Source organism: Culex quinquefasciatus, chromosome 3 (assembly GCF_015732765.1).
Source record: "Culex quinquefasciatus strain JHB chromosome 3, VPISU_Cqui_1.0_pri_paternal, whole genome shotgun sequence".
Lineage (NCBI taxonomy): Eukaryota > Metazoa > Arthropoda > Insecta > Diptera > Culicidae > Culex > Culex quinquefasciatus.
The window spans coordinates 151,023,428-151,045,113 of record NC_051863.1 but is presented as its reverse complement, the minus strand read 5'-3'; the positions used below and the strand labels follow the sequence as shown (position 1 = coordinate 151,045,113).

The window sequence follows — 21,686 nt, the reverse complement described above, 5'->3', positions numbered from 1 at the left end:
GAGACAATTGACAGTGAATGCTGCAAAAGAGCGCGGTATAGTTTATATTAGGTTTTGCCTTCCTCACCTTACTGAGGAAAGGCTATAAAATCACTCGAAAAATGAACTTTTTAATATGAATATCTCGTCACTGACTGAGCCGATTTTGACCGTATTGGCCTCATTCGATTCGTCTTGGGGTCCCATAAGTCCCTATTGAAATTTGTAAGATTGAGTAAAGTACATCAAAAGTTATGCTTAAAAAACTGATGCATTTAAATTTCACAATTTGCAAAAAAGAGTGGTTTTTGCATGAAAACCTGCCATATTGTATAGTTTTAGAAAGGTTCTGAAATGACCTTTCTTGTGGATTAAGAATTTTCAAGAACAGACTTACCTATCTAAAATTACGAGTAGTTTAAAAAATGGTTTGAATTTACATAACCTTAAATGGTCGAATCTGATCGCCACAAAAAAGCCGTGCAGAGGGATGCCATTTTTCTCAAAGGCGGTGTCTGTATAATCTTGACAAAAAGTATGTAGGTAGTCTGTTTTTTTTACTTATCACTTATTTTTATTAGGACCTCTTAAGGTGCTGCGATTATGTTAGGAAGATCGATAAACCATGTGGACACTTTAGGAGAGTTAGAATCACTCTATAAATGAGAGGAAAGCACCAACCACCTAAAGGTGGACTTTCATTTTGCAATTCACCATACCTTGTATTTCTTTATATTATGTTTTATTTTGGTGTTCTCTCCCCTCGGCTTCAGCCAGAGTCAAGATCGGCCTATCTTAACTGGCTTTATCCTTTATCCCCGAATCCCACTTTCCCAAATCCGATATACCCGGAAATCATATCCCCGAAACTCGTTTTCCCGAAAGTGACCCTTCCCCGAATATCGTTTTTCCAAAGAATCCATATCCCCGAATGGCATTTACCTGAGTGGCCATTTAACCGAACTGTCGTTTTCCCGAATTGACATATTCCCGACACTTCCTCGAAAATTCAATTTTCATTTTCCCGAATGATATTAACCTAGAGTTAACTTAATTGTTTTAATAGAAAACATTTGGGATGCTTTTAGAAGCTTTTTAAAATTTTCAGTTGATTTGTATGGTTCAAAGACATCACATCATGGAAAAGTCTTTTTTGTTCGATAGAAGATGGAAAAGGTCGGAAGATCGGGAAAGGTCGATTTACCCTTATTTTTCGCTGTTAATATAAGTTTTAAATTTGTTGCTAAAATTTTTAATATTTTGATAATGCTCTTTCTGACGTGAAAAATTCCGAGCAATCGATTGATGATAGGGAAAACTCGCAAAATTTTGCATGAAAATTATTTCGATGGGGAAGAAAATGTTATGTCACCGCATTGAACATTTAGGCAACATATTTAAAACTTATAAAAACAGCAAAAAATAGGGTGATTGACCTAAAACGGGCCTTACGCAAATTTCCGCGGATTGTCACCATCACCAATCGACTTCTCGGAATTTTCCACAAAAGAAAATTCCGGTTGAAAGTCCTAATTGCCCGGTATCAATTAAGTTCGTTTTTTTGTCTCGATGTTTCCCATTGTGCAATCCTGGATCTATATAGCACATTTTGAAGTGCTTGAAAGGACCTTTCGAATGCATCTATGATAGTTGGAATTGATGAGGTTTTACGGAAATGCGAGCAATTTTAAGATTTTTTGTGTTTTTTGGATTTTAAACTTCAATGCCCGTTTTACCTCACTTCCCTTTGTCGTAGAGGCTCATATTTGGCATGAGTTCATCTCATGTAAGACAAACAAACGCTGAAATTTTCATTCAAATCGGAGCACCTTAACACGACCTGTTTCACATTGGTGAAAAACTCGCTCTTAACACTTAAATGTCCATAAATTTGGATTGGGTAATCAGAGCCATACTGTTAATCAGATTTCGCTATATTTTTTTATGGTTCGGAACTATCAACAATCTATCTATTTATCTACCACATTGATCACAAAAAAACCGTGATAGAAAAGTATTAACTGTTATTTACTGCGATTAATTTTAGACAGTTCAACGTCTACACTAAATATAGATTCAGTGATAATATCTCCCAAAATAACAGTAATTGAGCATCATACTTGGAAAATTATATGATCCGCATAGGGTTTCCCAAGCATTTCCATCATCAAACTGCTTTCTCTCTCTCTTCCCCAGAATCCTTCACCACATTCACTCGAACTCATCTCTGTCACCCATCCACCAACCGTCCTTGGTGTAACAAGACTTCCTTTTATCTTTTAAGTGCTCTTCCCTTCCCGTACCCCATGCACGGATCATTCAAATGCGATAATCTCTTACAAGTGTGTTCATGTTTGAATAAACCACTTCCTTTTGATTCACACTTTTCCCAGTAGGAACAGTGTTTGGCAAAACAAAGATTTATAATTTTTTGAACCATGTTCAAACTACGGTTTTATTTTGAAACCAATTAAAGATACGTAATTTCTTGAAATCGTTGTTGTAAACAGATGGATGGAAACCATTGAAAACATTCATGTATTTAATGCCATCCTTCTAGCCGTTGTCGTCACCGTCATTGGAATAGTTGGGGGAGGGAGGAAATTCTACTGTGTTAAGTTTTTTTTTGTGATGATGAGTTCCTACGAATTGCCTTGTTCAAAAGATGTCCACAAGGAAATGGGACCGTTTGCTGCTGCTTTGACACGTGTACCATGATTGTTACTACTTATTATTGTCCGTTACTATCGTATAGACTACACAAATTCTTTCGTTGACCATTATTGTCGATCACCTAACCTCACATTCCGGCGCAATCGATTTCCACAACCCGTTATAAACGCTCGCACATTCAAGCTGATGATTACCGTAAAAACCCGTCGTCTCCCGTTGCTCCACGCCACGCGTTCGTTGATGAGCTCGTCGGACCATCGTCGGACTCAGTCTGGTCGATGTCAACTCGCGGCCTAAACTGACGCCTTCTGCCGGCCGGTAACTTTCAGCCGATAGTGGTCGTCTGCAGCGTAGAGTGGTTATTAATCTGGGCCAGGATCCAGGGTATGAACTTGGGCACGTTGGCGTACACTCCGGGTAGTTTGGGGTTGGCACAGCGGACACCCCACGAAACGATACCTCCGACGAACCAGCGGTCCTTTTCGTTCGGATATGGACACAGCAGCGGACCACCGGAATCACCCTATGTGCATCAGGAAGGAAACCATACACAGAGAGTTATAATCCTTTATTTCCCACTCACACAAACTCACACACACACACACACACACACACACGCGAACGCACTAATGAGATTTTAATAATTTAAATTACCTGACAGGCGTCGCGGCCACCCTCCTGGTAGCCGGCGCAGATCATGCCCTCGGTCACGTTCAGCGTTTCCAGCCATTCGTTGCACAGGTCACGGTTCAGTATCGGAACGTTGACTTCGTTTAGCGCGGGCTCGTACGAGACGCCTTCCGGTAGAGCTTTTGATTGAAAAGTGAAACAGAGAGGGAAACGAGGGAAGAGCGATGTTTAATTATGCCCGGAATTGTGCAGAAATGTTCGCGGTTGAAAAGTTCTCGGAGCTACTGTTGTTAAGTGTTTCCCAGAAGGCTGGACAATTAAATTAAACAATCGACATGGACTGCGACTGTGAATTTCATAAAAAAGACACAGCATTGGAGTTCAAATTATATCTTTTTTCCACATAAATTGTATGATGGTTGAAAACGTTTTTTTTTACTACTCTGTTTTGCCTTCCTCACCTCAATGAGGCAAGGCTATAAAATCACTCAAAAATTGAACTTTTTAAATAAGCCTTCTAGATATACCTTTACGTATACATATCGGCTCAGAATCAAATTCTGAGCAAATGTCTGTGCGTGTGGATGGACGTAGAATTTTTTTTCTCACTCACTTTTCTCGGAACTGGCCCGACCGATTTTGTCCGGATCTATGTTTTTGGATTCGCCTTCAGGTCCTTTAAGTCTTTTTTTAATTTCATCCGGTTTGGTGCAGTACTTCAAAAGTTATGTTAGAAAATCTGTTTTGGTTGATACTAAAAAGGGTCATTATTTACATAATTTGAAAGCTCCGGCGGATAGCTCTCGGAACTTTCCGCTCAGTGCACGCCGTGCACGCACACAAACACTGCAGTGCTTTCAAATGAATAATTAAATTTATCATAGATGGCAGCACTCAGATGTATAGTGTCTTTACTAAGTAAGCGTTAGCCAAAGCTTTCAGGAGGAAGGCAGCAACCACCTTCTGGTGGATTAAGTAACGTTTTATTTTCAAGGAGAGATTAGCTTAACAATGATTTCTCATTATTTTTGGAAAAAAAATTGAAGAAAAAAACAAAGTTTACCAGAGCGAAGTAAAGCTACTCCAATTTTTTATATTTCAATATGATTTTCTAACGAAAGATTTAATTTTTATTCAGATTCTTACCAAAATTGCGAATCATATTGACAAAATAAGGCCTGCACTCCACAAAATGGTTGGCCAAAACCTCGAATTTCAACCAATAGGTTCTTTTTAAATAGTTCAATCTCATGAGAAACTGAAGCCCAAGGCGACCAAATTTGAATGACTTTAGTATGTTTGTTACGCGCATTTCTGAAAAATACTCGAAATAGGCACTTTTTCATTCAAGCTCAGCGCACGAGTTGTAAACCAATTTTTTGTTGTATGGAAACATTGTTCTTGACATCCTTATTTATGATTCAAGGGGTGAGCACCAAAGCTTTGACTACCTTTTATTTTTTCGGACACCCTACGGCACGAACAATTTGACAAATTATATGCTTTCTTCAAGTTTAATGGTTTTTTACAGACTAAAAGTAATACATTTACGCTTGTACTTATTTTACTGTTAAAGAAGCTGTTCTATACTATTTTGATGCAATGATAATCATAACCAGGAGCAGAACAAATTACAATAATTGTAACTGTAGTTTGTAATTTATTGGAAACGAAAGCCTGTTAGTATAACTCTTAGTGTCAGGTTTCCCGGGAATTTTGTCGAAAAAATCCCTTTTCCTGGGATTTTTGATACCCCGGGAAAATTGAACGGAAAGGTTTCTAAGAGACCATTTGATTTTCATTCAATGATCCACTTGTCCAACCAGGCGAATTTTATGATAATTTTTGCAAATCGTGCAAACTAAGCGAAAGACTTCAAATTAGAGATCTATCAAAAATCCGACTAAATTATTTTGTTATGATTTTTTGGGCATTTTCTTAGAAGGTCACACTGCATGTTGTTTTCCTTCTCAATAATTTAATGATATACCATATTTTTTTTTTAATTAGCTCAAATTTGTTTTAAAATTAAAAAGAACGTTAAGATTAATCTTTGCTGTGGCTGTAAACAGAATCTACACAGCAAAAAATCCGATGGTAAAATCGCATGCCAAAGCATGCACATCACCTTCGTCAAAATAAACACTTAATATTACACACTGCATGTACAATTTTTGCAAACACAAAAAAAAGTTGCGGACTGGTGCCTTAGCCCACTCGGCCATCAGACCGAGCTTGACATTTCAGTCAAGTAGGTTTCCCATACTGATGGGCTACATGTTTCAAGGTGTAAAATCACATAAAATTGCATAAAATAATGTAATATTTATGTTGCACCCAGGCCTCTTACACGCTGCTGGATTACTCCTTTTTTAGCTGTGTATCCTTGTTGTTCAAATTGGACCGCTGCACTATTTTTCAACTTTTAATTCCTTGGTTCCTTGGGAAAAAAAAATCAGTTAAACATTAAAAGATAGGCTTTCGACGAAATCCGACTCGATTTCTGAGTAGGCTACCCGTGGAAGTCATCATAATAAAGCCTTTCCCACCCTTTGACATTTCCGGAGAAACTATCTTGTGATTTCTCCCACGAATGCCATTTAAATCGAACTTATTTCTCTTTTCGCCACTCGTCAACCTGAAAAGTAAATGAAACCAGATTGGTATGAAAACAAGAAAATGGATTTCCTGGAATTTCATCTTACAACACGCCCACAAATAACGAACCGACAATAACGGTGGAGGTCCTCGCAGAAAATTGTAAACCAACTCTCAACGGGTGAATTGTTTTGAACAGTAACGTATACGCCAGATTTGAACTTATCGAAAGGATTTTCTGAGTGCGTCACATTGCTAGTTTACAGGCCAGGTTCGCATAAATGTCCCATATCCAATTTCAACCACTGTTTAGTTAATGATGGAGTATGGTTCAACAGCATGCGAAAACCACAAAAAGTTAGTACATTGTTCAAGAAATCTCAATGAAATTCCATTTTTTCACGTAACGTAACGTAAGCCAAATATGCCTTACTTTTTTCTCAGCTTTCTGTTTTTGTTTATGCGACATTCATGTGAACAAGGGCAGTATACTTCATGAGGCTATAAACTTTGGTATTTCATTTTCTGGTGTCACCCCGATCGACAGAAGTGAATACAGTCGACTCTCTGGCTGTCGATCTTCTCGATATCAATATTGCTCCATCTATCGATGAATTCTTCAGTCCCTTCAAACTGCATACTTCGATTGGCTTTATTCCTCGATATTTTCTCTTGCTTGAAGGATCTCTTCCTCGACGGTCCCTTGGATTCTGTTTGCTTTAAAAATCTCTTCCGGTTGTCAATAATTTCACTTTCTCATGGCTTGCATAGACATTTTTCTTGGCGAAACAAAGCTTTGAAGGGTGTTTGACATTAGTTTGTTTTTGTTTGATGGACGTTGCCATGATTCTCTCCCATAGCTGGGTATCAAGAAAAAAATATTTTCAATCGAGTCTTCATTTTGCATCGTTCTGTAAACTGATGATTCTCTTCCTCGACGGTCCCTTGGATATTGACAACCAGAGAGTCGACTGTAGAAATGATGGTATGGTGCTGGTGATGTTGGCGTTACTTCATTCGAAATGTGTTAAGTTAAACCATTTGCGTGGTCAAGTCCTGATAGAAAGAGGGGGGGGGGTCCATTTTTTTGCTACGTTGCCCATAAAGTGACATGAAAACAACTTTTGACAAAAAAAGCCACGTGCACCCCTCCTGCGCACGCCAGTGAATTCAAACCCCCCTTCTTTCGGCATTCTTTTCGGTAACCGGATTGCGATTCGAACTTCCTTAGGTACCGTACCGTATACGAGACGTCTTGTTCGATTAGAAATAGTTGAGTCAAATCCAATTTCCGGTGAAACATTTTACGTGTTTTGTCTGTCGCACTCAAGTGAGAACAGGACACTTTCGTCGTATTTTTTTCGGTTGTGTTATGATCATTCTTTTTTTGATTTTTGATTCGACTGGTAAAAATTTTGTTGTGTTTGAATCATTAAAATCATTCAATACCAAATAATAACAATAACATTAATAAGAATGTAGGGTATTATTTTTTTCAAGATAAACAATTACCAGTTTTGCATATATTAGAAATTTTCTGAATTTAATTTCCAATGTTTTCAATCTGTAACCGTTGGTCACAGTTCTTGAACGAACCTTCACTTTTCAATATAATTCCCCATCATACAACACTACACCCTACAATAGCAGCGGAGGGATTTGCGTACCGCTGCCATTAAGACAGGCTCGACAGCGCTGCGTCGAGACTGCATCAAAAATGGGTGGGTCTGGAAAATGGTGGATTTTCCCTCTGGAAAAGGTTAGGAGGAGAAGTCTACTTTGCCAGCCGATTCGAAGGATCGGCCTCTTTTCTTGGACAGACGTCCGTGCGATCAGTCGAGGTCGACAAGTGACAGTGCCGTTCTTTGTGCTGTTCACACCTTGGCCTTCCGGAAGTGGAAGTGCTTGGCGGAAGTCACCAGTCCGCTCGACTCGACGACGTACGGGTTTCGGTCGGTCCAGGCCTATAAGCGCGGAGGAGCCGTTGCCTGCACCTAACAGTAATAGGACCATCAGCATCTCTGGCGCGGGGCGCCATAACCACCAAGGAGATTTCCCCTCTCGGTGGGACCAGATCGGCCAGGTGCCGGGTCCACCGAATACGCCACTGAGGGAAGACGTCTGACGTAAGTAGGACCAGCAACGCCCGCTTGGCCTACCTCTGCGTAACCCAGCCCAGCAGCTCAAGAGTTCCGGTTCAGCAGCACCAGCCATCAACCGTCATTTGGATGCAACGAATCCCCCCTTGGAGTTACGGCGGCACAGTCCAGGACGCTCCTGTGACCGGCCTTCGTAGAGGAGTCAGGAGGATCACCTGCAGCAGATCGGTACGTTGGTTCCAGAAGTGCTTTACACTAACACCCCCACACACAAATACACGAAATACAAAATTACACGTTTTATTTAGAAAAGTGTGGTTCCGTGATTTTTATTTCCTTCCGTATTTACCTGAATCCGCCTAGTAGTTCGTGCCGACCCTGAGTGATGAGTAGTCAGTAGCTTTGGTCTACGACTACCTTTGAGTTGATGGTCTTTTGTCCTGGAAAGGACTGAGCTAGCCGTCCTTGATAACTGACTAAAGTCATAAGTTTCAATTGGCTTCCTAGCGGAAAGTTCAGCGAAAAGCGATTCAGGTTTACCGGCGGGTTAAAAATCTAAGGATTTTTCCTTCGGGAGGTGGCAGGGATCCGTACTTTCAGTACGGCTTTCTCCATCTGCACACTATCCCTCCCCTGTGGAAAAATTGTGTTAGTGCCCCCAAAAGGGCTTAAAACGATTGAGAGTTATTGCCCCTACGCAATACTTTCCATAACCGTTGAAAGCAACGAAAAATTCGTGGTTTTGGGCAATTTGTGTTTGTCGCGAGCCGATTGAAATGAACATGAAACATAAAACATTAAGATCGTGAACCCTCACATACACCTGAACACAATAACAAGACAGCACAATGCACAATTACCCATCCCCGGATTGACGATGAGAGATAATTAAAAATTGACGACTATTACGCTGCGCGCTGGTCGAACAAAATCACACACAATGACGAGAAAAAAACAATACACGATCATGACGAATTTGACGAACAAAGTGGAATGGCAAGAAGTGGAGTACGACGCGGATTGCTCGGACGTCGAAGGACTGTCCGCGATGCCTTGTCCCGTCGCTCCCGGCCACCAGAACTACCCGATTAACTCGGCGATTGATGACGTTAGTTTCAGTCTGGAATTATTCCAGCAACTTCGCCAGGACGGAAGTTTGCTACCGGTGGACGTTGTCCAGATCAACCGGGTAATGCAGACGTTCCGGCGGGAGTTGAACTCGGTGCTAGAGGCCGTGTCCTCTCGGCACACTCCGGCTGAAACTACCGCAGACCCAGTCGCAGAACGGCAACACACCGAAAAGTTGGTGGTTCCGAGTGCTGCGACTGCGGAACCTGACCAGTCCAGTTTGGATTCCGGGTACAAATCCCGAGGGAGGAAAACCCGTCCCAAGGCGGTGACCTTTTGTGTTCGCACGTCCTCTAGGAGGATCGGCGGCACGAGAATTCGGAAACGTACTGAAGACGATTCTCGGAGGTTGTTGGATTCGGACTGCGAAAGTTCTCCGAAGAGTCAACCCAAACCCCAGAACTCGTCGGAAGTCAAACATAAATCGAAACATAAAAAGGAAGAGGAAAAAGAACCCACAGAAATTACGAAATTTGAACCTACGAAACCCAACAAGGAACTGAGAAAGGAATTTAAGAAAATTAGGAAATTATTCAGGAAAATGATGAACGGAAAGGTGTCGGATGAGTCTGACCCGAATCTTGTGAAAACCCAGAAGTTGATTTCGGACTTGCTGGAGAAAGATCCGGATTTCCCGCTGATGGAAATCGTGGAGGAAAATTTGAAAAAGTTTATTTAAGTTTTCCCAGGTAACATTCGACACATTCTAATTCTAGGTGGTGTCGTCGACTGATGGTTGATTGGCCACAGGTGTTGGTGAGGGATGATCTCTTTACCCTCGGAACATCCTGCTGGTCCAACCAGATGACCCGGCGCACATCCGCGGAAGAAGTTTGTTGGCAATGAATACCTGCAAAAATGAAAGAAAATGAAATAAATGAATTAAAACCGTACTATGAATGTTATGTGTTGTGAAAATTTATTTATTTTTATGTTGTGAAATTGTGAAAGTGTTGCTCGAAGACTGATGGATTAAGTTCCCAGTCGTAAAGAGAGCATAAGTAGTTGGTGTCGCTTATGTTTGAAAGCATACCTTCTATGTTGGCAGTCCATAGCTGCGCTGGCGGTTCGGTGGACGACGAAGGAGTCATCTGTAATGTCCTTCGTCCGAGCGCCGAGTCCGTAGAGCGGCAGTGAGGGGGCTGACCGACGGCCAAAGTGCCAAACCTGAAAAGGAAAAGTGGTTACGATCTTCTAAATCACCACTAATTTACGATTCGCTGTAATCGTTTTAAAATCGATTTTTAATGTGTACACTAGCTTACCTGTTTCCTCTTGCTTCGCCAAGATGGAGAACACGGTCAATCCCGGGATTTCAGGGGATTTTTCTGCAGTCCAGTCTTCCGCGCGAAGACTGCGAACTGGCAGCAAAACATCACCCGCCACAGCCTTGAATGAGCTGAAAAATTGAATGAAATTGAATGAAGATGTTCTTCGTCAAGATTAGTTCACCAATACCATGGTACTTACCGTAAATTTTGTCCAAAAACCGCATAAACACGCCGAAACACTCGCGCGGATATAAAAACTTGCCGACCGAACTGAAGAATCAGAATGTAAACATGTTCTGACAGTTCGGTTGCATGACATGTCGGTGACGTTTTAGCTTCTGTCAACTGCAGAGACAGTTTGCTGCAGGGGTCAACTTTTTGTTGAATCACCCCTCACGGATCGAAAGTGATCTAAAAATGTAAATATTGTAGAATTTGTTATGTTGGCCAACATTAGAATAGAGTTGTCTACCCCAGATTTCGGGATGATTTTAAAGTTTTGTTTTAATTTATTATCAATGTTTTTTCGTTAATTTATTATTTTAATTTGTCGCATGCAGTAATGTTTTGATTGTTTATAATGTATTTTGGGATGTTTTTGTGGAGGTTCATGATCTCGCGCGTCTTAAAGATAGTGTACCTGAGAATTGTAGGTTTATTTGTCCACACCCACGAATCTAGTAGAAGTCGACGGCGGTTATGGAAAGCATTAATGTAAAAAAATGCGAAACCTCGTCGTGCTTTCACATTTTTTTTCACCGGGGTGGTGGATAGTGTAACCGTTGGTCACAGTTCTTGAACGAACCTTCACTTTTCAATATAATTCCCCATCATACAACACTACACCCTACAATAGCAGCGGAGGGATTTGCGTACCGCTGCCATTAAGACAGGCTCGACAGCGCTGCGTCGAGACTGCATCAAAAATGGGTGGGTCTGGAAAATGGTGGATTTTCCCTCTGGAAAAGGTTAGGAGGGAGAAGTCTACTTTGCCAGCCGATTCGAAGGATCGGCCTCTTTTCTTGGACAGACGTCCGTGCGATCAGTCGAGGTCGACAAGTGACAGTGCCGTTCTTTGTGCTGTTCACACCTTGGCCTTCCGGAAGTGGAAGTGCTTGGCGGAAGTCACCAGTCCGCTCGACTCGACGACGTACGGGTTTCGGTCGGTCCAGGCCTATAAGCGCGGAGGAGCCGTTGCCTGCACCTAACAGTAATAGGACCATCAGCATCTCTGGCGCGGGGCGCCATAACCACCAAGGAGATTTCCCCTCTCGGTGGGACCAGATCGGCCAGGTGCCGGGTCCACCGAATACGCCACTGAGGGAAGACGTCTGACGTAAGTAGGACCAGCAACGCCCGCTTGGCCTACCTCTGCGTAACCCAGCCCAGCAGCTCAAGAGTTCCGGTTCAGCAGCACCAGCCATCAACCGTCATTTGGATGCAACGAATCCCCCCCCCCCTTGGAGTTACGGCGGCACAGTCCAGGACGCTCCTGTGACCGGCCTTCGTAGAGGAGTCAGGAGGATCACCTGCAGCAGATCGGTACGTTGGTTCCAGAAGTGCTTTACACTAACACCCCCACACACAAATACACGAAATACAAAATTACACGTTTTATTTAGAAAAGTGTGGTTCCGTGATTTTTATTTCCTTCCGTATTTACCTGAATCCGCCTAGTAGTTCGTGCCGACCCTGAGTGATGAGTAGTCAGTAGCTTTGGTCTACGACTACCTTTGAGTTGATGGTCTTTTGTCCTGGAAAGGACTGAGCTAGCCGTCCTTGATAACTGACTAAAGTCATAAGTTTCAAATCTTACAAAAATAACAAAGCCTGACTTGTCATTGCTCGTTCAGTCGAAAGAAAAGGACACAATGATGCTCAAAATCAATACAATGATCTTGGTAACTTTCTCTTTCCCTCGTTTCAACCCATCCCGAAGAGTTCTAGCATCCGTTGTCCCAGGGATTGAACTGTCCAAATGTCACATTACTTTGGGAAAATCGCACCCTTCTTCAACCTTTCTACCTTTTCGAAACTCCCTCCACCCCATAACATTGGTTAAAAGAGAAGGTTTGAAGAGTTGAAAGGGGGGGATACTTACAGCTATCCTCGCGCTTGCCCCAGCCCACCACGGTACAGTTGGTTCCGGGCACCAGTTCGCGGATGTGCGGGGGCGGAAGACAAACCGGCAGCAGATGCTCGTGGAAGGCTACCCGGGTGGCGAGCTGTGTTTGGACAACAAAAGACCGGATCAGTGGTGTGGGGAGGTGAGAGGGACGGGGCATACGGAAAACGGAAAAGCGACCGAATCTGCCAGTTTGCCCAGAAACAGTCGGACCGCATGGAGTACGGAATGGTCTGAGTTTCACAGATGCCTTACCTTGTTTCTACTGTAACATTGATCTGCTAGGGCAATCTGTCAAACATACACGCATATTTGCTATGCGTCATTACTCCACGCAACCTTACTGTTTCCCGGCACGGGCCGATGGACTTGGACAACATTTAGCTTCGTGCGGTCATACCTGGAACAGCGCGATATCGTTGTCATGTGGGATGTACAGGTTGTACAACGGGTGCGGTATCACTGTCTTGACCTTTACTCGCTGGCCGTAGTAGGTGTGCGAGTGGCGCCTGGTGATGCCCAGCTGGATCGTCCAGTCGTTGACGTTCCGCATCGTGTGGCTGTGCACAGAAAAGAAAGGTAAAAGGGGTAAAAATTTAATCCTCTTTGATGGGGGGGCCAATTTTCCCACAAACGAGCTTACTTTCCAATGCAGTGCGATGCCGTCAGGACCCACTGGTCGGCAATAAGGACGCCTGCACAGTAGAAGATTTCCTCCGGTCCGCCCAGAATGGCCGCAACAAAGGGCCAGTCTCCGGGTTTGGACGGGGAACCGCCCACGATTCGAGTTTGAGGCTTGTGATACTTTTTGTTTGGCACCTTTCCACATTCTGGGAAGTTAAATTAAATTAGTTTAATGATTGACGTCTTCCAGACGACCCAAATTTACCATAATTTGAACAGGTCAGCTCTGCTACCGGGTACCGCGTGTTGACATCGCAGCTGTTAAACTCCTTCAGCATATTGGTATGCTTCTTCTGGAACATTCGCCACATCAAAGAAGCATCTTTGGTGCTGACCAATGTTCTGTTGGATCCCCTCATCGTGGTGCGGCTAGAGTTGACCGAGCTGTACCCAAGCATCGAGCAGATCATCGTCGGCGAAGTTGCGGGATCCCAGTTTTTCACGCAAGCCGGAGTCCACTGCTTCAGGTCAGCCTTGTACACCTCCAACGTACCACGACCAAGGTCACCGTTGCGTTCACTTAATCGAACTAGGGAAACCATAACATTAGAACGTTGCCAATATCTCCTGCCCAGAAAAGACTTACTGCAATTCCGTTCGTCCTGCCCGAACGGACAATCCTGCACTCCGTTGCACATGTGCTTCTGGCTCATGCACTTGCCGCTGCCACAGTGGATCTCGCTCGCGCCACAAAAATCACAATGCGACTCGTCCGTCTGGTCCTGGCAGTCCACGTGGCCATCGCAGCGCCAGTCGTTCGGTATGCAGCGCCGCTTGTCGCACAAAAAGCCAGAACACTTGACGGGTCGTCGCGAACGCAGCATGGACTCCTTGTACTCGGCCATCCCAACGCACTCGCCCTGCTCGACCGACACCGCATCGCTGAATATGTTACACCGCAGGTATTCCGGCAGTTCCAACCCGAACACGTCAAAGAAGAAGCTACACCGGCGCATGGTTTCTGCAATTTGGGGTTCAGGTTGAGGTTCAAAGGTCGTACGCACCAATAACAACAATCTTACCAGTACAGAGACTCTTGCACGGTGGCACCGTCGTTCCGGTGGCACCGCATTTAGGCACAAACAGAGAACATAAGAACAGTGGGACAAGCTCGTAACATTGGACGTCGACCAGCGCCTCGAACTGATCAATTTCCTGGAAATCATCGCTCTGGATAAGTGTGGGTGTTTTTTTTTGTGCGAAAGTAAACGCGAAATCACAAACACAACCAGTAAGTAACGGGTTGAGGGAGCCCTCCCCGACAAGCGGAAACACTTACCATTTGGGCTTCCGGCTGGCCAAAGTGGCCGATGTAGTTCGGGAACACCGTATAGTTGTAGGGGACCTTGTGCTGCTGGCAGAACTTGACAATCACCGGGAGGCAGACGCCGGGCGCCGGGTTGCGATCGACCTTGAACGGTGAGATGGCCGTGGAATCGATCGGTGGCGGCCGGTGATGGATCGTGCGGACGATGTTCGTCTGGTTGACGTACGTAATTGGCGGGTTCTGGCTCAGATAGGACGCCAGGCCAACGGCCAGCGCGATCAGCAGGATCGCGTTGATCACGATCTGGCACACGCGAAACTTCATCCGGCTGTTGGCCTGGCTCGTCTCGGAGCTCTTGCGAGACTTGAGGATCTGCAGTTTCTGGGAAAGTAGAGATTAAAAAAAAACATCCAATTTAATATCAACTAATCAAGATTCGCACAAAGTGAACTCTCACCTTTCCCTGCAGCGACACGTTCGATCCGTTGGATAACCGCACGATCGTCTGTAGGCTGGCGGGCGTCGAGGCGCTCTTGATGATCACGGCCGATCCATTCGCAGCGGACTCTCCACCGTCCTTGACATCCTTGGAAATTTCGTCCAGATTTCGGGCTGCCGCTGCCGCGACCGCCGGTGGCTTGGCCACCTTGTGCATTTTGGCCGCATGCGACAGTAGGGGAGCCTCCATGATCTTGGTGTTGTAGCTAGGGCTGGACGTTTGGCTGAAGCTGTCGCTGGAGATGCTGGAATCTTGTCGCATGCTGACCCGCGGTGGGATCGACCGAACGGTGGTGACCGCGGCCGGGTTCAGGCTGTCCGTGGAGGACTGCTTCGAGTCTTGCGGGTTGACGGGGGATTGTTGAAGTTGTTGCTGGGGGGATTGTTGCTGTTGGGGTGAGGGTAACTGTTTCGGTTGTAGCGCGTGGCCTCGCATGGTTGATCGGTTCATCTTGGAGGTGTGCTGGAGCAGGGGTGCCTCCATGTTCTTGTTGTTGTAGCCTGGGCTGGAAGCAATGGAGAAGCCATCGCTTGATATGTTGGAGTCTTGTCGTTGGTTCACTTTCGAGTGGTGCACCTGGTTGAGGGGTGGTGGTTTCTGCATGTTGCGCCGGAATCCCGTTGGTCGGCTGTACAGCTCCTGGATGTTGTCCATGCTGGCTTTGTGTGTTAATTGAGCGTTGTTTAATTGTTGCTGTTGTTGCTGATGATGGTGGAGTTTTTGCATTTTGCGTGACTCGAATGCCTGCTGTGAACGGGAGGGTAGTGCAGGCGGTGTAATACGGGTTGGTGGGGGGATTTTGGGTGGCATATTGTTCTGCTTGCGAGTTGGGACCATCGGCAGTCGGCGGGCACTTTTGCTTTCGACGCTACGCGGCGAGCAGTTATCCATCTTGTCGTCGGTGGAGTTGGGCGAAATCGAGGTTGAGTGACGCATTTGGCCACTTTTGGGATCAAAGTTGAAGATGTTCTTCTTGAGACTGAACGGCGAGTCGTTCATCTGTAACGAATCGATAGTGTCTGTTCGATGCAGCTCGGACGATAGGAAACTGTCCAGAGACGATTGGGTGTCCTCGGAGGAGAATCTACTGCGAAACGTTCCCTTGGTAGAGCTTGCGGTCGTAAAGATGGACCGATCGTTTTCGTTCGCCGACACGTAACCAGTGTCGATCGTCGTTTGTGATTTGTTTGAATCGCTCGAAGATCGGTTCGATTCGATCGAGGACATCTTCTTGTTAAATATCACAAAATCGTCCGTATCGCCGAGATCATCGAAGCTGGTCGTACTGACGCTACTGTGACAGGATCCAATGTTCTTGGTTTTGCTCGGCGCAAAGAACCCAAACGTTTGCTCATCGAAAGCCGACTGGCAGATGCGATCGGGCCGGTACTGGCTGCCGTATCCCTTAGGCTGGCCGTATCCGTCTAGATTCACGTTCGAAGCACGACTCTGCGGCGCATCAAACGACTCTGACTGCCGATGGGTGAACTTACCCTGGAAGGTCCGCTTGGGCACGGGCGGTGGAATCAGCTGCAGCCCGGGTGGTTTCTTGATCTGACGCTGTGGAATCTGAAAGCTTTCGTTCTCTATCATCGGAAAAGAGTCAGACGAGTGGCGGCGACCGACCGTGACCTTCGGCGCCGGGGCCAAGTTGATGGCCTCGAGCAGTTTGTGCTTCTGCTCGAGCAGATTCAGCAACGAGTGGTTCGTCAAACTTCCCGTGCGTGTCGTCCTGCAACAACAAATCCGCTTTTCAACACTTCAGTCTAGACGACGTCCACTGTCAATAGCTTACCTCTTGTCACGATCGTCCGAGGAGTAATTAAAGCCCGTCGTTCCATCAACACCAACGTTCGCTTCGGGCGCGTAGGAACAGTTTGCGAATGACGATGCCATGTCGATTATGGTAATGGGAATCACAGCGTTTGGATCTGTGTGTGGAAACGAGAGCAAGAGAGGCAAAAATGAGCATAACTTGATTAGATGTGTGTGATGAACTAGAAGCGTATACAGTAAAGTATGCAACCACCACCAAGCGTCTCCATCAATCCATGTGGTCGCGGTGGGGATGACACAAACCAGAACTCACGCCGTGCTCTTCCAGGAAGAATCAAACTCATTGTACCTTCATTAGCGGTACTAATGGGTGATGATTTCTTTGTTGATTGCACGTCGCAAAAGCCGGCATCGTACCAGATGAGTGGGTCGAGATAAACAGAAAAGCCCCATCATAGGTTTAATGTAAGAGATACAAGTTGAAAGTGGTTTTAAATGTAAGTTCATAAAGCTTTTAAAGTTGTCCTAAATTAAAATGATTACACCGAATAAAAGCCATGTAAAGTAAGTTCAAGTTCCATAAAAAAAAATCTCGACATAGCGTCGAAACACGTTTGTTTTGTCATGCCGGAATCATATATTATGCGGGCATATCTCAAACGTCGTCGTCGTCTTGTCGAGTTGTACGCGTGCATATCTTTGACAACAACAATCAGTGTTGTTGGGTGGCTGTGCAGGGGAGTCACATCCACACAACAATAGGCGCGCGATGTGTGTTGGTTATCGGGACGTGATTGTGGGTTTTTCTTCTTCATTGAGCTGCTCTGTACCGGATTGAGCGAGAGTGATTTTTGTGAAGAATGTGTGCGTTTTTGGGGGGATGTTTGTGTATTTTGCGATTTTAAATTGAGCGAAGTTTAAAGTTATATTGAGTAACAGTATAAAAAATTCCATAAGATAAAACCATTTTGAAAAAATAAAAACAATAATGACATAAATATTAGAAATAAAGCATATTTATTTACTTGGCATCCTATTGTGACTCATCCCTGGAGTTTTTTTTTAAAAGGTCCAATAAACCAAATTTTCAGTTTTTGCTTTTTGGGTGTTTTCGAAACCGCCTTGAGTCAGGGGTATTAAAAAACTCCCAAAAAGCAAAGACTGAAAATTTGGTTTATTGGACCTTTTAAAAATAACTCCAGATCTGAACATTGAAGTTCGGTTACTTCTAGGCTTAGTGATTTTTCACGCACAAAAATTGAAAATTTCACGGGGACCTCAATTTCAAAACACCAAATTTCATGCAAATTTCGTGGAACTTGAAAAATGTTAAAAAAAACTCTGAAAATCCTATGTTTATATCACACAATCTACTGTTTATGCTTTATTTATTATTATTATAGTTTATTATTGACACTTTACCATAATTTGGCATTCATGTCATACTGTTTATGCTGCATTATATATTATTTTTGTTCAATAAACTAAAAAAAAATCTTCACAAAATTTGAATACGACACAAAAACAAATTATCTTTTTTTTCTAAAAGAAATCCTCCCGGATGGACTCTATATCGTCGCCCTCGTGCTAACTTGTCGTACGTGCATTTTGGGCCAAATTGAGTTAAGAACGCCACTTTGTGCAGCTCACAATGCCTCACCTTTTGACCTTCACAGATCCCCAAAATTCGATTTAATTCCTGAGATATTCAATAAAATTCAAAAAAGCTCCGCGGATTTATGTCACTGAAAACTTTTCATATGAAAGAAGTTTCAATCTTGTCGTGCTATCTTGTCACTCCCTGAAAATTTTGATAAGTGCGACAATTGGCTAAAGGGATTTCAGGTCAGGATGCGTTTGACGCACGTACAAGTGAGACTACCGTAAACATTTGTAATTATAACTCGGGACTCCGGCAGCCAAATACAACCAAATTTCGGGGCAATGCACAGAATCGTCAACCAATCAAAACGTGTTTTCCTTGTTTACATTGCGTGCTTTCGTTTTTGTTTATTCAAGGTCAAACATTAAAACGCGTTTTTCTCGGAACGTCGAAATCGCGAGTGCGACAAGATAGCACGACGACGTCGATGTATACTTTGAAACAATATGTAGGGCACACCTATTCTCATTTACTGAACTGCTCTTTTGATATTCAACTAATAAAGCTAAAATGTTCTCGCTAATTTGCTTCTGTTATATCATTTTACATTTTATTGAATTTCATATAAAAGCAAGATTTAAAAATCTTGTCCAGTCAAAATGAGTAAAATAAATTGAATTTTCTGTGACATTTAGCCCATCAAACATTTTTTTCAAGGGGTTTGCCTTCCTCACCTCTTTATTCGACCTCGTAGACCCACCTTCACGGTATACCTATCGACTCAGAATCAAATTCTGAACAAATGTGTGTGCGTGTGTCTGGATGTGAGTCCGTGCACCGAAAAACATGCACAAGATTATCTCCGGACTGGCTGAACCGATTTGGACCGTTTTGGTCTCATTCGATCCGTCTTGGGGCCCCACAAGACCCTAGTTAATATTATGAAGTTTAGAAAAGTACTTCAAAAGTAATGCTAAAAAAAGTTGTAGTTTGAAATATTGTAAAAAAGGGTGGTTTTTGTACGAAAACCCGTCATACTATATATTGTTAGAAAGGTATTTGAAAGACCTTTCCAACGTGTTCAAAAGATTGAAGGTCTGACAACCCCATCATAATTTATGAATACTAAAGTGTTATTTATACACTTTTTTAAGGCCGGATCTCAAATATTTTGATGAAAAAGTTGTCCGGATCTGTCATGCGACCCATCGTTGGATAGGTAATCAAAAAACCTTTCCAACAAGCCCAAAAGATTGAAGATCTGACAACCCTATCAATAGCTATAAGTACTTAAGTTTTTTTTAATAAACTTTTTTTAGGCTGGATCTCAGATATTTTGATAAAAATATGCGAGGAAGGCACCAACCACCTATAGGTGGATTAAGTAAAGTTTTTAAAATGTGATTCCAAAGATAAAAAACTTCTTCATTTTAGTTTGAATAAAACAAAGCTTGATTCTTTAAGTTTCTTTCAAAACTATACCTTTCAAAGAAAATAACTGTAAAATTTTTAATACAGCGAATAAAAATATTACTAAATTTAGTTAGTTTCTAAAAAAAACTAAAAATCTGAACATTTCTTCAAATCGGACATATCAACTTGACATACAAGCTTTTTACTTGAAAACTAATAAAATTTAATTAAATAGTCTATTTGGGTGAAGTTCCTCTCTGATAAATTATTTTGAGAAAATCTTTACATTTTCACACAAACATAAAATTTCATGGGATTTATTGGAAAAAGCCAAATCTCGTGGATTTCACGCTGTCCGCGAAATCGTGAAATTTTATCAACCCTAGTTATTTAAAAAAAAAGCTTAATGCTAAATCCAATTGATGAATGCAGATACAGTCCAGACTCGATAAAACGAAGTCTCGATTATGTGAAGTTTCGATTTTTCGAAGTTCAACTATCTGTTTGTATGGGACTTCGGATAATCGAATCATGAACATACAATCTTTTTCGTATTTTTTCATATTTTTTACTTTGAACATAAAATTTGAGTTCTGCGACTCCATATTAGTAGAATTTGAATAGGGGATTACCTATCAAATAAAAAAATGCATTTTTCGATACTTTATCGCCGCCATTTCGGCAAATATTTAGGATTACAAAATTCTAAATCACTTTAGAGTAGTTTAAGGGTAATACTTGAGCTCACAATGAAAACCCAGCCATTTATTGAATTTTTGACAATTTTCGATGTACAGTACCACAAAAAAATGTTTTTTTTTTGCTAAAAAAATTTATTTCGTTAAATCTTACAGTTTTTGAAAACTAATTATGACAAAACAATAATTAAAATGTCAATTGCTTTTTAAAATACTTTGTTTTATTCAGATGTTGAGGCTTTGGCATGTTATTTCAATTTTATTTTCTTTGCCTCACCTCCCTCGGCCGTGGTCAGAGCCGAAGCACAAAAACTTTGAATAATATTTGCATCGACCTTATCCAAAGTGAATTTGTTCTGGAATACAGTCCAGTCTGGACTGTATTCCAAAAAAAAATCGGAATATCCACAAATTTGTAAAACATTTAAAGGTAATATCAATAACAATCACAAGATAGATTTGGCACAATAACCTGAAATAAAAAAAAATCAATGAAATTTTTAAAGTATGGAAAATTGTTGGTACTTATAAGATAAATAAAATTGTGCATACTAATGATTAATGCTAATCCTCACCAAAAAAATCTGGTTCTAATGATTTTTTTACAAAAATAAACAGAAAAAATTAAGAAAAGTTCAATAACTTTTATATTTAAATAAACATAGTTGTCAACATGCTTTAGCATAGATATTTTTTAAATCTGTTAAACAAATTAAAGCTATTCAATGGCATATTTCAAATGAATTAAAGAATCCCCTCTTCAAAAAAAAAAAAAAAAAAAAAAATACACATATTTTAACAATATATATTCACAGTTAGTAATGTTTTTATCAAACAACTCAAACATAAAGAGCATCAAAATATCACAGAAAGGTAAGGTATCATATTGAAAAAAAAATCGATAGTCTGAAAGCACTTCCGCTGCCAATTATGAGTGCTCATTTATCTGCTGTACAAAAAAAATGTGTATATATGACCCAATATTGTCCTCCCAGGAATTCACCATCGGTGGTGGTGGTGGTGGCATCGGCTATGAACGGTTACCCATCCGTGGCAATAAATTAAGTTTAATTCCGCTGCACGATGAGGAATGTTCCGTCGCGGTCGGGGCTGCCATTGTCACCGTTTGTCACCGTGGCTCCACGTTCCGGATTCATCGCTTTTGAAAACGGCGAAATTGCCCCAAACAATCGCACTGTGAAAGCTTTTAAACTTTTGTTTTCTTTATAATTGCGGCACTTCT

At 42.5% G+C, this 21,686-nt stretch overlaps 1 protein-coding gene and 1 long non-coding RNA gene across 4 annotated transcripts; both read right to left on the bottom strand.

Moving 5' to 3' along the window:
- Window positions 1–1,727: 1,727 nt before the first annotated feature.
- On the bottom strand, window positions 1,728–16,880 carry LOC6048327. Of its 3 annotated transcripts, none has more exons than XM_038263039.1 (11): window positions 16,749–16,880; window positions 14,912–16,685; window positions 14,467–14,835; window positions 14,210–14,357; window positions 13,774–14,148; window positions 13,393–13,716; window positions 13,147–13,333; window positions 12,904–13,063; window positions 12,480–12,603; window positions 3,307–3,461; window positions 1,728–3,175 (listed from the first exon to the last, which is right to left on the bottom strand). In XM_038263039.1, the coding sequence occupies exons 1-11, from the start codon at window positions 16,847–16,849 to the stop codon at window positions 2,978–2,980; spliced, it is 3,915 nt and encodes a 1,304-aa protein (XP_038118967.1). In that variant the 5' UTR covers window positions 16,850–16,880; the 3' UTR covers window positions 1,728–2,977. The 3 variants fall into 3 exon arrangements, with proteins under 3 accessions (XP_038118967.1, XP_038118968.1, XP_001865263.2); XM_038263040.1 differs by having other exon boundaries at window positions 2,978–3,175; window positions 14,210–14,342; window positions 16,749–16,849; XM_001865228.2 differs by lacking the exons at window positions 1,728–3,175; window positions 3,307–3,461; window positions 12,480–12,603; window positions 12,904–13,063 and having other exon boundaries at window positions 13,143–13,333; window positions 14,210–14,342.
- LOC119769683 lies at window positions 9,781–10,712 on the bottom strand. The gene is made up of 4 exons (XR_005278485.1): window positions 10,578–10,712; window positions 10,373–10,506; window positions 10,141–10,274; window positions 9,781–9,957 (listed from the first exon to the last, which is right to left on the bottom strand). It is a non-coding gene; the product is annotated as an uncharacterized LOC119769683 (long non-coding RNA).
- Window positions 16,881–21,686: the final 4,806 nt, after the last annotated feature.